Here is a 17,810-nt window from a genome sequence, read left to right on the forward strand (position 1 = left end):
AACCGGCGCTACCGCCAGTGTTGAGGAGGTCGCAGAGACGGTGCGGCCCTCCAATACGACTGAACTTGTGAATATATGAACAGTTCGGTCTGTTTTTTTTGCCCCACCGGCCTTTGTTTTAAAGGAGGGGTGAATGTGGTGAACCATAGATGGTTACCACTATGGGTACTGAACCATAGATGGTTAGCACTATGGGTACTTGTACATATGTTACTGTTGTCACTGTTGGGGTTAGGGTTGGGGTGTTCTACCTGTTGGTATTGTTCTGTGGTACACTCCGGTTGGCTCTGCCTACCTGTAGGAGTATAAAAGTCACTGCACTGCCTGGTGACCCCTTAGTCTGGGATTGTATTGTATATAGCGTGCTCCATTCTTGTTACTAATAAAAGCCTTTATTTCCCGGGTACGATCTAGCCTCCCGAGTGATTTAATCGCGCATCACACACATGACCCCTTCTCAGTATCCTTCTCCCTCTCCTTTTCCTCCTACTTTCATCAGCTTTTCCTGCTATGAGACACCTCTGATCATTTTATCTATCATACTGTAGTCCTAGAGGAGCCTATACTCCTGCAGCCTGGTCTGGAAGCACGTCATTTCAGCAGAATCCTTGACGTTCGGATAAAGTCTGCCAGCATGTACCACAGCACTGCCTGTAACACGTCAGCAACCTTAAACTATGCTGGAAACCACCAAACATTTCTACAATCGGAGCTCCAAGAATTAACAATCAGCATCTAACCTGAAAGTAGTTAACATTCCTTTAAATAGCACTGATGGGGTTCTTTCCTGCTGCTGAATGCATGCTGACACATGCAATGTTCAGAGATGATGTTAGCTGGAGCACTGAGCTCCAAGTTAGTGTTACATACCGACTGACATCACGATCTGCCTACCCAACATAATTCCTGTGCACTCTCCCAGCGTATCACCACCCTCACCAAAACCCTATCCACTGCCATTGGCATCAGAGACGCACAACGGGATGTCATTCAGAAGGCAAAATGATACTCGTAGTTCCAAAAGAGCAGACACCAGGGAGACAAATTTCGCAGTCAAAAAATTTGGGATTCAAAACATTTCTGTTAAAAGGCAAATGTTTATGTAATTCAAATTCAGTTTTGAATTAATCGAGATTGTTCACAATCTGTGGTACGTGGAGTCGGTCAGACATCTTTGAGGAGTATGCAGGCAAAATTGTCCAATGGTGATTTCATTTGTTAATTATTTTATTTATTACATTTTTATAATCGGTTACTCAGGCGAAGCTCTAAGTCTGTGGGAGTTTGTTACTTATAGTATTTAAATTCAACATTATTTCCTGGCTTTTAAATTCAGTGTCCTATGCAGATCATAGAGGGCAGAATGTTATGGTGCCCCACTGCCAAGTTTGTAGGACATAGCCCGTCTGCCACCCACCACTGACTTGTTTCTCATTTAACAGGGAGTGGTGGAAGCATCAGGCAACACACCTGCCCTTGGGCCTATTGAGGTCTTGAAATGCTTCATCCCATCCCTGCCTCTGTTTTACCTGTGGCAGGGGAGGCCAGGTGGATAGCCTGGCAGCTTTTACAGGATGAGCTGGTGTCAGGTAAGAGGGAGGAGGATCTGAGGATCTTCTTTGGGGGTCCCATGTGCCCATCGGAGGCAGCCTGCACCAGGCCATACCTCCCACTCCCATCCTAATCCTCTCTCTTGGCCACTCAAACTGGGTACCTCAAAACCACAACTCCTATTGCGTGCTCACTGAAGCCTGCCAGCCAGGCCTGTTAGGATTGCCAACTCTGGTTAGTTCTAGAAGCTTCCATTCCTGGAAGTTTTCTTACATTGCCTCATGTCTCTATCCACCCCACTTCCACAATCCCACTATTGGTAGTTCATCTTTATGACACCCATCTTCCTACACCAAATAGAAAGTGAATTGAGTCTTCTGCCAGGGGCTAAGACCTCACATTCTATATTTTTTCATTTTGTAGTTATTATATATAAACTCCTTCTGGCTAATTTCTAAAATTTTAAAACTGGATGATGACCTTTTAAAATGGCTGAAATCATGTTTTAAAGTTTGAAGTTTATTTATTAGTGTCACAGGTAGGCTCACATTAACACTGCAATGAAGTTACTGTGAAAATCCCCTAGTTGCCACACTCCGGCGTCTGTTTGGGTACACTGAGGGAGAATTTAGCATGGCCAATGTGCCTAACCAGCACGTCTTTCAGACTGTGGAAGGAAACCGGAGCACCCAGAAGAAACCCACGCAGACACGGGGAGAATGTGCAAACTCCACACAGATAGTGATCCAAGCCGGGAATCGAACCTGGGTCCTGGCGCTGTGAGGCAGCAGTGCTAACCACTGTGCCACCATGCCACCCATGTCTGTCTGTGACCCTGAACAAAAGGGGCTATTTGGCAGTATCAATGAAATTAGCATCTCGTTATCTCTGAAAAGACTCTAACGATCCACTTGTGGGCTGCAGAGACCAAATTGAAAGGGAACTGCACAAAGGCCACCTGAATTTCAGAACCCAGGCTGACCAACAGTAGTCTGCTAGTCTGCTAGGACAAAGATCCCTGTAACCTTCCTTTCAATTCTTAATAGGTGGGACATTTAACAATCCCGGAGACCCAGACAAGGAATGCCTTTGTCAAAGGTGGTGTGGAGAGATGGGAGTCATGTGGCATGATCCTCTAGTTGGGATAACCGGTTATACCGTCTTACTGAATGACAAAGCTCAGGCTGCCAGTTTTATAATGTGCAAGTCAGCACAACAGAAATGGGGCATTGTCCAGGTTTGAATGCCTGGCTCCCAGTTATACTGTTTTGACTGGAACCTCTGTACCATCACCAACAAGACTGATTGATGCCTATCTCTGAAAGTCAACTCTACTGGAAAAGTGAATTATTCAGCATCTCTGTAAAGGAATACACCAATGGACTTTGAGTCTAGAATTTGGCCACATATGAAACAATAATTCTTTTCTCTGTGGTCTTTGCCTTGGAAATCTTTCTTTCTCTATCCCCCTCTTTTACTATATGTGTGCATACAGGGGGCAACATCAGAGCTACTTCTTCAATAGAGTCACACAGACTCGAAAGAAACTCAGGCTGCAATTCTTCCAAAAGCGCTGAATTGGCGGGAAAGCTGTTCTCGATCCCAACTATTTTATCAGTTCAGCCTCTCACCCGAATCTCCGCACTCTGTGCACTGCAAAGGTCCCAGTCGTGAATCTCATTAAAAACTCAGGGGGACGAGGCCTATTCGCGCGGGAGTCTGACAGTTCTGGAACTCTGTGCATGCCCAGTGGTCCAGATCTCAGTCTCCCCGTTTGCTGGCTAGCTCGATCGCTGGCCGGCCTGGGACCCCCGCAGTGCTGCCCCCCCCCCCCCCCAGTGCCCCCCCCCCCCCCTCCTCCCCCCTGGCCTGACCACAGCCCCCAAACAGTTGCTGGGCCAGCCCTGATCACTCCCCCAGCCCTGAAGCGCCCTGATGTCCAGCCCATGCACCCCCAGCAGTGGCGATCCCCCCCTTCACCGTGGCAGACCCCCCCCCCACTGCTGATCCCCCCCGGGGTCAGACCTCCCCCCTCCCCCCCCACCCCCCCAGATGCAGGCCCCCCCACCCCTGGCAGACCAGCCCCTGCCCTCGCCTGCCCCAATCGCTGGCTTCTCTCCATCCCAGACCGATCCCGATGCAGAGTGGCAGCGGGAACCGCCACCCCCACCGATCGCCCCAGGCCCTGCCCACAATAGGTCCCACCCCTTGGCACTGCATGATGCCCAGTGGGCAGTGCCAAGATGCCCCCTGGGCCTGGGTAGTTTGCTCCTTGGGCAGTGCCAGGTGGCACAGGCTGGCACAGCCAGGGTGCCCATGCCCAGGGGGCACCACCCCCCATCACCCGTTCCCCTGGGGTCCCCAATGCCCCCCCTTCATTCCGGCGAGGTCTCTCGCTAGTTCCCCAAACGTGGGGAGCTCGTCTGAACCCTGCCGGAATGAAGTACTCCTGGCGAGGTGGGAGATGCAACCAGGACCTGAAAGTTCCCGATAATTAGATGTAAAACATATTTAAAGTACATTTTTAAAAGTTTCAAATTACTTACCTGCCTTCCTGCCGGTTTCCAGCGTGATCTGACCGGCGACTGTTCATTGGCTCTGGGAGGTGCGCATGCATTCCCGGCGCATGCAGAAATCCCGGTACAAGGCCGGCGACGCGCATCTCCCACTGCAACCCGCCAGAAAAATTGCGGGTCGCGATGGGAGAATCGCGGCCTCTGTTTCTCTCTCCACAGATACTACCAGACCTGCTGAGTCATTCCAGCATTCTTTGGATAAAAGAATCAATTGGAGAACAAAAGGGAAAGCTTGGTGGCTGGAAAAATTTTTAAACATGACTAACTTACCACGCTAAATTCCTTTCCCCAACACTAAGAAACTGGCATCTTTTGATGCCCAAATGTGGACAATAAAGTGACATTTGAACAGTGAAACTATGACAGTCCTCAGCACAGATGAACTGAAAGCTGTGGCTCGGGTGGTACAGTTACAATTGGCCAAAGGAATGAACTGATCCAGCTGTTTGTAGGACAGTTGGATCTCATGTTAACCACCAGAGCAATTAGATTCAGTGCTCAACTATGACTTTGAATCCCCTCCCCGATCCCAATTTGAGCTGGAAAAGTTCAGAATACAGCTGGAATGTAAAGAAAGGGAACAAGAGGGGGAAAGAGAATTCCAGCTCTGAAAATTGGAAATGGAGCAGGCAGCAGGGAGAGAGGCACCAGACAGCTGGGAGCTGCCAGGGAAGCCTGTTGGTCTAATAGGGCTCCATATGAATTGTCCCCATAAGGACACTCCAATGGGCAGTACAGCAGAAAGGGACCCCCGCTGCAGAAACCTACCCTTTGGAGGGCATGGCACTATGTGTGGCTGAGCAGCACAAACTTTCAAAGAGCTTCTGGAGTTTTGTCCTTTCAGGAACCGTGTCCCCCGAATTGTCCCAAATGTGAGCAAGTCCTTGTACTGCCCCGGGTACACAGGGAGCACTCCCCTATTGAGTTCTCCCTGAAAGCCAAAGCCCTGATCAATGGAGTGGGAGGAGGATGAAGGATCTGTGTTTGCAATCCTCTGTAAGGTCCACAGAAGAATGTGACATTGTTTCAGGCCCTGTCCTGATAGGAGTTGTCCTTGAACCACCAGTGGCAGGAATCGATTTGCTCCTTGGAAACGATTTGTCTGCAGCAATGTGTTAGCCAGCAATAGAAGAGAGGCCAAAATAAGCAGCAGAAATCTCCAGGAGAGCAGAAAGCTGGGGAAGGTCCAGAGGTCCAAAAATCTGAAAGAGCACCCATAAACATCGAGTGAGGGCTCCTTCAAAGAAGCAAGGCCAAAGCCAGGCCAGTGAAGTTAAAGAGGTTCAGGAAAGGCCACAAAGTATCCCAGAATTAAATCGGACCAGACAGGTCCAGAGCGGGGAAAGAGATTATAAAGGAGGTGTTCCACGTAGCCAATGAGTTTATAGAAAAGGTTATTAAACCAGGAAAGGAAAAGGCTATGGACTTCTCTGAAGTGTGGCCAGCAGAAACCTTCTTTCCCACATTAGGGAGTATCAAACAGACCAGCAGTCAAGAGTGAGATGCCTCACCCAGGTAAAAAGCCACAAAGACGTGTAGCTGGAGCTGCACCTCCACTTAAGGGTAGTAGTGTTCTAAGGGACATGGAACAAGTTAGGAGAGTACCCAGTCATGAGCCAAAGGTCCCAGCTAGGAAGCCATTGATTGGTCTGGCCGACAGCTTTACGGCAGATTTAAATGGTGACCAGGAAAGTTCTCAGATTGGACCAGAAAGTGTGACTGTGATGCCTCACTTAGTTGAAAAGCCACCAGGAGGCACAGCTGATCATTCGCCAGAGTGTTCCAAAAGACATAGAGCCTAATACCCAACTAACTAGCAGAGGGATCTCAAACAGATTGGATTCCATCCTACCCCACCTTCATGCAGAATTGCAAGGCAACCTGACAGGGTTTTCCACTACATTTAAAATGATCCATAGCAAAATACCAGGCTACAGCGCTGTAGACCTAACTGGTATTGATGCAGGAGAGGCCCCATCCAGAAAGCCTTCTTCCTATCATCCGGGCCCAGCAAGGCTGGCCCATATTCATAAGTGGGCTGCCCGCACACCGTCATGGCAACTCAAAGCATCTAGCTACAGAGGCTGGAACCCCCCCAGTTTTATTAGCACCCGAGCCGGGTACTGAACTGGAATCCCCTAATGAGGCCAAGACTCTCTAAGACACCTCCATCTCCTGATGATCAGCCTAACCACAGTCTCTGGGTTTGAACAGCCATGCACATGGGGTTACCAAGATAGACAGGCTAAGCTGAACAAGAGCAGTTCAGCCATATGATCAAAAGAGCTGGCACTCACAGAGTGATACACCCACCATTCTCCTGCAGAGAGCCCAGAGCAGCTCGACAATCACTCACCCCGGGTGCTAACCACCGCCACCAGAAAAAGCCTGCCTAGAATTTCAAAGCACCGAGGGACACTATTCTGCCCATTGTGCCTTTTCCAGAACAATCCAAAACGAATCCCACTACCCTAATTTGTCCCCATAGCCCTGTATATTTTAAAGTTCATTTATTAGTGTCACAAGTAGGCTTACATTAACACTGCAATGAAGTTACTATGAAAATCCTCTAGTCGCCACACTCCGGTGTTCGGGTACACTGAGGGAGAATTTAGCATGGCCAATGCACCTAACCAGCACATCTTTTGGACTGTGGGAGGAAACCAGAGCACCCGGAGGAAACCCAAGCTGACACAGGGAGAACGTGCAAACTCCACACAGACAGTGACCCGAGCCGGGGGATCGAATCTGGGTCCCTGGTGCTGTGAGGCAGCAGTGCTAACCACAGTGCCACCGTATCTATCTCTACTTCAAATCTGTACCAATGTTTATATAAAAGATGCAATGATCTCTTTTCCAATCACTCCCTCTGGAAAAAAAGTATTTCATGTTCCAAAAACACTTTGCATTAAAGTATGTTTTCCTAACTTTTCCTTTGCAATCTTGGTGCCAATTGTATATGAATGAACCTTGATTATTGTCTCCCCAATCAGAAGAAACAGTCTTTCACTATTCGCCTTGTTAAAACACAGATTATTTCTACAAACCTCTATTAAATTTCTTCTTAGTCTAGTGGAAATAACTCTAATATCTTAAGTCTCTACTCAGGACCATAGTTTTCCACCTCAGAATAACCTCAGTGAATCTATATTCTGCGCTGCCAAAGGTTTTAATATAATTTCTATAATGGGATGCTCAAAATAACAAAGGCCATAACAATGGCCTAATAAATGATTACCACAAATTTATCATCATTTTTTAATTTAAACAACTCGGTCCCTGCTGCCAGGACCATTGTGTGGAGATGCCGGCGTTGGACTGGGGTAAACACAGTAAGAAGTTTAACAACACCAGGTTAAAGTCCAACAGGTTTATTTGGTAGCAAAAGCCACACAAGCTTTCAGAGCTCCAAGCCCCTTCTTCAGGTGAGTGGGAATTCTGTTCACAAACAGAGCATATAAAGACACAGACTCAATTTACATGAATAATGATAATAATTGCCAGGACCACTCCCAGGTTGGGATCTGTTTTATTAAATAGTTGGCTTTGCAGAGGCTCTGCCACTGAGACACAGCATTACCATCCTGTCTCCAGGCTGCCTGACCAATCAGAAGTGATTGAGTGATGTGCTTAAACAAACAATGGATCATCTGAAGGGACCTTGGAAGAAGCGAGACATTGAAGATACAAGTGGAAAGTGTTGGTGCAGAATGGAGGCAAGTGTGGGAAGGGTGCCCCCTTGGTTCTCAGGCTCATAGGAATCAAAAAACGTATGACATGGAAGAAGGCCATTCAGTCCATCATATCGGCACTGGTCGGCAAAGAGCCTCCCAGCTAAATCCCACCTTCCTGCTCCATGTGTGTAACCCTGTAGTCATGGGTCTTCAAGCAGTAATTCAAAAACTTTTAAAATGTGTTGCGTGTTTCTGCCTCTACAACATGCCTACCATCCTCTGCGAAAATTATTTCCTCATCTCCTTTCTAATTCTCCTAATAATTAGTTTGAATTCATGTCCCCCGGTTTTTTAAAGTTTAAGTTTATTTATGAGTCACGAGTAGGCTTACATTAACACTGTAATGAATTTACTGTGAAAATCCCCTAGTTGTCATACTCTGGCGCTTGTTCGGGTACACTGAGGGAGAATTTAGCATGGCCAATGCATCTAACCAGCGAACTAGAGGAAACCAGCGTACCTAGAGGAAACCCATGCAGACATGGGAAGAATGTAGACTTCGCACAGACAGTGACTCAGGCTGTAAATCAGAACCTGGGTCCATGGCGCTGTGAGGCAACAGTGCTAATCACTGTGCCACTGTGTCGCCCAAATAGAAATGTAATGTATTTTGTCAGGAAGGGGGTTTGAACTGACGGCTCCATAGGAGAGTGCAGCACCTTAGACCGCTCAGTTATCTTGACATTTTTTGATTCCTCTCCTCTTCTAAGGTAAATAGGTCATCCCTATATACATTATCTGGGCCCCTCATAATTGATGCCCATCAATTAAGTCACTCCTTAGCCTTCTCTGTTCCAAGGAAAACAATCCCAACCTATCCAGCCTTTCCTAACAGCTAACATTTTCTGGTTCTGGCAACTTCCTCTTAATTCTCCTCTACACCCTTCCAAGTATATCTATGCTATAACATGCTAAGAAATCTGTACAGTAAGCAAAACTCAAGCTGTGCTCTAACTAGTGTTGTATACAGTTCTAGCAGAACCTCTCTGCTTTTATATTCTACCTCTCAGCTAATAAAGAAAATCATGCTATATAGCTTTTTAACACATCTTATTGACTTGTCCTGCTGCTTTTAAAGATCTATGGACATATTCTTCAAAGTTCCTCTGTTCTTCCGCACTACTCAGTATCCTCCCTTTCATTATGTATTCTCTTGCCTTGTTGCCTTCCCAAAATTCATTACTGACATTCCTCCAGATTGAAATCTACTTTTCTGCCCAACTGACCAGACCATCTATATGTAAAGCTTTCCTCCTCCTCAACCATGCTGACAATTTTTGTACCACCTGCAAAATTGCTTATCATGCCCCTTATATTTGAGTCTAAATCATTGATATGTACTACAAAAAGCAAGGGATCTGATGCTGAACCCTGCAGACCCCCACTGGTGACAGCCTTCCAATCGGGAACAAAAACTCCTCAACCGTTACATTTTGCTTCCTGCCACTAAACCAGTTTTGGATCCAATTTGCCACTCTCCCTTGGATTTTACTTTTCTGCCAATCTGTCACACGGGACTTGGTCAAAAGCCTTGCTGAAATCCATATAGACAATGTCCACTCCATTGCCCACGTAACCCTACATGTCACTGCCATAAAGAAATTCAATCAAGTTTGCTAAGATCTGCCAGATGGAGTATAATGTGGGAAAATGTGAAGTTGCCCAGTTTAGCAGGAAGAATTTTTTAAAAATCTAAATGATGAAAGATTGTAGGGTTCTGACGTGATGAGTGTTCTGGGTGTCCTACTGCATGAATCGCAAAAGGTTACCATGCGGGTACAGCAAGTCATTAGGAAAGCTGATAGAATGTTTATCATTTTATTGCGAGGGGAATTGAACACAAAAGTAGGGAGGTTATTCTTCAGTTATGGGGTATTGGTGAGACCACATCTGGAGTACTTTATACATTTAAGGAAGGATGTAAATGGATTAGAAGCAGTTCAGAAAAGGTTTACTAGATTAATAACTGGAATGGGTGGTTTGTTGTATGAGGAAATGCTAGATGGGCTAGACTTGTATCTGCTGGAGTTTAGAAGAATAAGAGGCGATATGATTGAAACACATAAGATCCTGAGGGGTCTTGACAGGGTGGATGTAGAAAGAATGGTTCCTCCTGTGGGAGAGTCTAGAACTAGGAGTCACTGTTTAAAAACAAGGGGTCACCCATTTAAAATGGCAATGAGGAGAGGGTTGTGAGTCTTTGGAACTCTTCCCAAAAGGCAGTAGAAGCTGAGTCTTTGAATATTTTTCAGGCAGAGGTAAATAGATTCTTGATAAGACAAGGGGTAAAAGGTTATTGGGGGTAGGCAAGAATGTGGGGTTGAAGTTGCAATCGGATTAGCCTTATTAAATTTCAAAAGCCTTATTAAAGTCCAAAGATGTGCGGGTTAGGTTGATTGGCCATGCTAAAAATTGCCCTTAGTGTCCTGAAATGCGTAGGTTAGAGGGATTAGTGGTAAATATGTAGGGATATGGGAGTAGGGCCTGGGTGGGATTGTGGTAGGTGCAGAATTGATGGGCCAAATGGCCTCTTTCTGTACCGTAGGGTTTCTATGATTTCTATGATTCTATGATTTCTAAATGGCGGAGCAGGCTCGAAGGGCCAAGTGACCCACTCCTCCTCCTAATTTGTAAGTTTGTAGGTCAGATATGGCCTTCACCTAACAAATCCATACGACTTTCCTTGGTAAATTTATTATTTTCTATATTCATTCCAGTAATTTGCCCACAACTGAATTAACGTCTATAATTCTTTGATAAAGGGTCATCTGGATTCGAAACTTCAGCTCTTTTCTCTCCTTACAGATGTTGCCAGACCTGCTGAGATTTTCCAGCATTTTCTCTTTTGGTTACAGATTCCAGCATCCGCAGTAATTTGCTTTTATTAAGGTCTATAATTACCTTATCTCTTACATTTTAAACAATGGTACAGTATTGGTGGTCCTCCAGTCCTCTGGCAGAATCCCATAGTTGGTGCATTGAAATATAAAGGTTAGACTTATATCAGTTCCCTTGAGTTTTGCTGCTCCTTCCTCTTGGTGCTGATTCTGAGGTTATTGTGGCATCACCTTTTGACTGTTTCCTCGTTTGTGTTTTGGTCTCCTTTGCTGTACTGCCTTGGCTGCCAGGTTCATATGCTGCTTTTAAAGGCTCTTCGCTCATAATGTGCTTTACTGCACTGTCAATCCCTCACGGCTGTAGAGAAGGTGGACGCCGTGGAGGGATTGACTACGGAGTCTCTGTGGGTGGAGGTTAGGAACAGGAAGGGGTCGGTAACGTTGCTGCGTGTTTTCTATAGGCCGCCCAATAGTAACAGAGATGTTGAGGAGCAGATGGGGAAACAGATCCTGGAGAGATGTAGGAATAACAGAGTTGTCGTGATGGGAGATTTTAATTTCCCAAACATAGATTGGAATATCCCTAGAGCTAGGGGTTTGGATGGAGAGGAGTTTGTTAGGTGTGTCCAGGAGAGTTTCCTGACACAGTATGTGGATAAGCCTACTAGAGGAGAGGCTGTACTTGATCTGGTGCTGGCTAATGAACCTGGACAGGTGGAGGATCTCTCGGTGGGTGAGCATCTTGGGGATAGCGATCATAATTCTATCTCCTTCACGATAGCATTGGAAAGAGATAGGATCAGGCAGGCTAGGAAAGTGTTTCTCTGGAGTAAAGGGAAATACAGTGTCATCAGGGAGGAAATTAGACGGGTAAATTGGAAGGAGGCATTCTTGGGGAAAAGTACCGAAGGAAAGTGGAGGATTTTCAAGGAATGTTTGTCTGGAGCTCTGCATGACAACGTTCCGATGAGACAGGGGGGTGTTGGTAGGGTACGGGAACCGTGGTGCACGAAGGTTGTGATGAACCTGGTGAATAAGAAAAGAGAGGCGTACAGAAGGTTCAGAGAGCTAGGAGGTGTTAAGGATTTAGAGGAGTATACGGGATGTAGGAAGGAGCTTAAGAAGGAAATTAGGAGAGCAAGAAGGGGTCATGAGAAGGCCTTGGCGGGTAAGATTAAGGAGAATCCCAAGGCTTTCTACAAATATGTCAAGAGTAAAAGGATGAGATGTGAAGGCAAAGGACCCTTAAAAGGTGAAGGGGGAAAAGTTTGTGCGGAACCGTTAGAAATGGCGGAGCTGCTTAATGAATACTTTACCTCGGTATTCACGGTGGAAAGGGATCTGGGTGGTTGTACTGCTGGTTTGCGGTGGACAGAAAGGATCGAGCATGTGGACATAAAGAAAGAGGATGTGTTGGAACTATTGAATGGCATCAAGGTTGGTAAGTCGCCGGGACCGGATGGGATGTACCCCAGGTTACTGTGGGAGGCGAGGGAGGAGAGTGCGGAGCCTTTGGCGATGATCTTTGCATCGTCGATGGAGACGGGAGAGGTTCCGGAGGATTGGAGGATTGCAGATGTGGTCCCTATATTCAAGAAAGGGAACAGGGACAGCCCGGGAAATTACCGACCGGTGAGTCTAACCTCAGTGGTTGGTAAGTTGATGGAGAGGATCCTGAGAGACAGGATTTATGATCATCTAGAGAAGTTTAGTATGATCAAAAGTAGTCAGCACGGCTTTGTCAAGGGCAGGTCGTGCCTTACGAGCCTGGTTGAGTTCTTTGAAAATGTGACCAAACACATTGACGAAGGAAGAGCGGTGGATGTGGTCTATATGGACTTCAGCAAGGCGTTCGATAAGGTCCCCCATGCAAGACTTCTTGAGAAAGTGAGAGGGCATGGGATCCAAGGGGCTGTTGCCTTGTGGATCCAGAACTGGCTTGCCTGCAGAAGGCAGAGAGTGGCTGTGGAGGGGTCTTTCTCTGCATGGAGGTCAGTGACCAGTGGAGTGCCCCAGGGATCTGTTCTGGGACCCTTGCTGTTTGTCATTTTCATAAATGACCTGGATGAGGAAGTGGAGGGATGGGTTGGTAAGTTTGCTGACGACACCAAGGTAGGTGGTGTTGTGGATAGTTTGGAGGGATGTCAGAAGTTGCAGCGAGACATAGATAGAATGCAAGACTGGGCGGAGAAGTGGCAGATGGACTTCAACCCGGATAAGTGTGTGGTGATCCATTTTGGCAGATCCAATGGGATGAAGCAGCAGTATAATATGAAGGGTACCATTCTTAGCAGTGTAGAGGATCAGAAGGACCTTGGGGTCCGGGTCCATAGGACTCTTAAATCGGCCTCGCAGGTGGAGGATGCGGTCAAGAAGGCGTACGGCGTACTGGCCTTCATTAATCGAGGGATTGAGTTTAGGAGTCGGGAGATAATGCTGCAGCTTTATAGGACCCTGGTTAGACCCCACTTGGAGTACTGCGCGCAGTTCTGGTCACCTCATTACAGGAAAGATGTTGAAGCCATTGAAAGGGTGCAGAGGAGATTTACAAGGATGTTGCCTGGATTGGGGGGCATGCCTTATGAGGATAGGTTGAGGGAGCTTGGTCTCTTCTCCCTGGAGAGACGAAGGATGAGAGGTGACCTGATAGAGGTTTACAAGATGTTGAGAGGTCTGGATAGGGTAGACTCTCAGAGGCTATTTCCAAGGGCTGAAATGGTTGCTACAAGAGGACACAGGTTTAAGGTGCTGGGGGGTAGGTACAGAGGAGATGTCAGGGGTAAGTTTTTCACTCAGAGGGTGGTGGGTGAGTGGAATCGGCTGGCGTCGGTGGTGGTGGAGGCAAACTCGTTGGGGTCTTTTAAGAGACTTCTGGATGAGTACATGGGATTTAATGGGATTGAGGGCTATAGATAGGCCTAGAGGTGGGGATGTGATCGGCGCAACTTGTGGGCCGAAGGGCCTGTTTGTGCTGTGGCTTTCTATGTTCTATGTTCTATGTCTCAGTCACTTGGTGTAGTCACTATTCTCTCATCCAAGTCTTGAATATGAAAGATTGTGGCTCTGGGATTAATATTTCTCTCCTGTGTACACACAGTGCTATTAGGAAGGTAGTTCCGGGACTTTGACCCAGCAACATTGAAGGAACAGCGATATAGTTTCAAGTCAAGATGGTATGTAGATTGAAGGGAAAATTTCAGGTGGTGGTGATCCCATGTGCCATGATGCTACTGCTCGAGTTCCTTCTGGTACATCCTCTTTCTCCAACACTGCAATATTTTCCTTAATTAATGCTGCCAAATCTCCATCTTTCCTTATCTTTCCTGAATACCTTCCATCCAGGACTATTTAATAGCCTGCCCTTCTTTGAGCCAGGTCTCCACAATCACCATAACATCATATTTCCCCATGGCTATCTGCGCCTGCAACTCACGAGCTTTATCTACCACACTGTGCATTTACATGGGCAGTAATCCTAATTTAGACTTTATTACTTATCCTCTTACTCTGACTCCCACCTAACAACCAGTCTAACTCACCCTCACCAACATTTATTCTCTCTCCCCACTTACAGCCAGTCTCTCTCCCCCCACTAGCACCCAGTCTCTCTCATTTCAGTTAAATCTTCTCCAATAGCACTAGCAAATGGCCCGGTGAGGAAATTGGTCCCGCTTTCAGTTTAGGTGCAGGCTATCCGACTGTACAGGCCATATCTCCCCCAGAACTGATCCAAATGTCCTGACCTCCTCCATCACCTCTCCGGCCATCTATTCAGCTGCTCCATCCTCTTATTTCTCTACTCACTTCTACGTAGTAGCAAGAGCAATGAGAGATTCCTGTTTGCTAATTTTTGAACTATTATTGTCACATGTATTACTACAGTGAAAAGTATTGTTTCTTGCGCATTTCAGACAAAGCATACCGTACATAGAGAAGGAAAGAAGAGGGTGCAGAATGTAGTTACAGTCATAGCTAGGGTGTAGAGAAAGATCAACTTAATATAGGATAGGTTGATTCAAAAGTCTGATGCCAGCAGGGAAGAAGCTGTTCTTGAGTTGGTTGGTACGTGACCTCAGACTTCTGTATCCTTTTCCCAACGGAAGAAGGTGCAGACAAATTTTGTCTGCAGCACCACATCCCTTTTTCTTTTCATATCGTTGGTACCGATGTGAACCACTGGCTGTTCATCCTCCTCCCCCTCAGACTGCTCTGATTTCAGCTTTCCAGCATCCACAGTATTTTGCTCTTGATTTGATTTATTATTGTCACATGTATTAGTGTACAGTGAAAAGTATTGTTTCTTGTGTGCTATACAGATAAAACATACAATAGAGAAGGAAAGGAGAGGGTGCAGAATGTAGTGTTACAGTCATAGCTAGGCTAGAGAAAGATCAACTTAATATATGGTAGATATATTCAAAAGTCTGATGGCAGCAGGGAACAAGCTGTTCTTGAGTCGATTGGTACCTGTCCTCTGACTTGTTTTAGGTCATCAGAACTGGGGGAAGTTGGAGGAAGTGTTTGAGCAAGTAAAGCGGCTGGGCAAGGAGCAGAGAAACAAAAGGGGTGATGGTGCAGGGTAAAGGGAGGTGATAATGAGAGACTGAACAAACAGCAGCTTGGCCCTCCAACAACTGGAGACAACTCGGTCAACAAGAGAAAGGATGGAGAGCCCCAAGCACTGAGCCAATCAGAAAAGACCTATTCTAGGATTGTGGTCAATCCTCCAATCACAGGACACGTCTCATAGTGCGCTGCGGCAAGCGGACTTTGGCCAATGGCTGAGGGGCAAGAGCCGCACTGACAACCAATCACAGAGAGCGCCTGGGCACGACCGTGAGCAACAACCAATCAGAAGGCAGTCTCCTGTGGGTCACGCCCACCTTCCGTTGCTACCCAATCAGCTGTCGAGTACTGTGTTACCTAGCGGCAATCTTCTCCAATCGGAAGGCCGATAACTTCACAGTTGGTGGGTGGGCGAGTCAGAGAGAGGCGCTTTCCGATTGGGCCGTGATTGACCAATCATCTGTCACCTCCTCCCCCCCCAACCGCGTCCCAGGAGCCAATCAGAGAGAAGGATGCATGGTGTGGGAGGAGCTGCGGGAGCAGCCAATGGGGATGTGTGTCTCATGTGGCTCCTGCTCGGAGCGGAGAGTTAGCGGTTGTGTGTGTGTGTGGGGGAGCGGTGCGCGGACATGGCCGGAGCCGGAGCCTTGCGGAGCGCGGCGCTCGGCTGCCTGCTGCTCCTGATCGGTACCTCCGGAGTGCTGGGTGAGTGATGATGGCGGGGGGGAGACGCAGGTTGGTGGCCGCCTGGCTGCTTCCAAACATGGCGAGGGGCTGCGGCGGGAGGAGGGGGTGGAGGAGGAGGGGCGTTATTGTTCAAGGGAGGCCCGGGGGGGGGGGGACGGAGAGCGGCCTAGTGAAGCAGAGAGCCGGCTTTGATTAACACGCTGGACCCTCTCCGCTCTGCGGCAGGGCGGAGGTATCCCCCTCCCTCCCTCTCCCCATCTCGGTGACCCTGAGGGGAGCAGCGGCCAGACCCCCCCGGGCTGGCGGGAGGAGGGCAGGATGTGGTTGCTATGGTACATCCCAGGGCCCGCCGAGCTGACCCACTCACTCCCAACAAAAGGGCAGCAGCAGGGCCGGCAGGGTTTCATAGCTGCCCACTTGTAAAGAGCAATCCCCCCCCCCCCCCCCCCCCCACTTTGTGCACCCACTCCTTCCCCACAGAGGCTGCATGGTCTCAGATTGGGGTCGCAGAGGTTAGACGGTGGTTCAGACGAATTGCTTTCTTTCTCCTCATTCATCTGACTGCCAGAGTTTGAATAAAACGCCAATTGAAAATGCAAAAAAAAGTTGCAGACGCTGGAAATGTGGAGCAGGGAAGTTAAGTTGTGTATGTCTGCGTTGTGGGTTTTTTAAAAAAAAATCCTTTTCTGTGGTTACACATGTTCCTTCAGCTTTGGAGAAACAACTTGACAATAACTCTGGTGCAGGATGTAAAATGTACCTTTGGAAATGCAGAGCTAGTCTTGTGAGATGATCCATTCGGTTTTGATGAGATTTTTTTTTGCCTGGCGTTCCTTTGCAAAGGTTGACCGCTTTCTTTCAAACGGATGCATCTTCTCAGACTGTTAGAACAGTTGCCCGAGCTGAGTTTGATTCCCTAGTGTTGCTCACTGTAGCATTGCATTTTCTTATCGTACTATTAAATAATTGAACTTGCATTGATGTGTTTCTAATGTAAAGAGAAGTCTCACGGTACGTTATGAATAGGTGCATTGCCTAAGCACATTGTAAAGTGATTTTGGAATGGTTGGATCTGATAAAATGTGAAAGTTTTATCAAAGTTTCACATTTTATGTGCCAGTGTACTTTTGTATGAGCTTTCTAAGTAAAGTTCCATTAGTTTGATATCTGTCAACCAACTGCCAGTGTTTACAATTGTCAAACACGGTTTCTTAGGTTAGAGATAATCTCTGAAATGCTAAAAGGATAAGCTAGATCTAAAAGTCTGCTGTCAGCCTACCGAAACCAGAATCCGCAATGTGGATGTTGTGTCCCCAGACTCTGAATTAAAAATATATAAAAGCTCTTTTAAGGGCAGTTAAAAATTATTTGCAAAAAGGATTGGGAGTGTTTCAGTTCAACCAAAGATTTGCCATTTCTGCAAGTAAAGTTCAGTGTATAAAAGCTGATCATGCATGTGTATTAATATTGTGTGTGATCACTTAAATATGTGAATATTAAGAAGCAGGTTGAGGGTTTAACCCCTCTTATTTCAGATGCATAGCTAGAGTGTGACAAAGTTGAGGTGATGCTAACTTGTACTTTGTGAAGCAAACTCCTTGGAGTATTAATTCTACATTTATGTAGACTTGTACTTAAATGTAGAATTAATACTCCAAGGAGCTTGCTTCACATTTTCACTGGTCTAAACCAATAATTTCTTGTGCATTGAATTTATGACCACGGTTTTTGGTGTCAAACTGCTCTACTAATAGTCTGAGAAGGTCACTCAGTTTAAAAGAAATCTATCATCCTTTTCCAAGAAACTTCAGTTTTAAGTGCATAGTGTCATAGAGGTTTGCAGCATGGAAACAGGCCCT

At 46.8% G+C, this 17,810-nt stretch overlaps 1 protein-coding gene across 1 annotated transcript in view; it reads left to right on the plus strand.

The window, feature by feature from the left end:
• The first annotated feature begins 15,828 nt into the window (after positions 1 to 15,828).
• tgfbr1b (transforming growth factor, beta receptor 1 b) overlaps positions 15,829 to 17,810 on the plus strand; it is a 66,735-nt gene continuing 64,753 nt past the window's right edge. Inside the window, exon 1 of the mRNA XM_078216520.1 lies at positions 15,829 to 15,969. Within this exon, the coding sequence (XP_078072646.1) occupies positions 15,894 to 15,969 (76 nt within the window). The 5' untranslated portion in view covers positions 15,829 to 15,893. The remainder of the gene's footprint in view (positions 15,970 to 17,810) is intronic.

This window comes from Mustelus asterias, chromosome 7 (genome assembly GCF_964213995.1).
Source record: "Mustelus asterias chromosome 7, sMusAst1.hap1.1, whole genome shotgun sequence".
Lineage (NCBI taxonomy): Eukaryota > Metazoa > Chordata > Chondrichthyes > Carcharhiniformes > Triakidae > Mustelus > Mustelus asterias.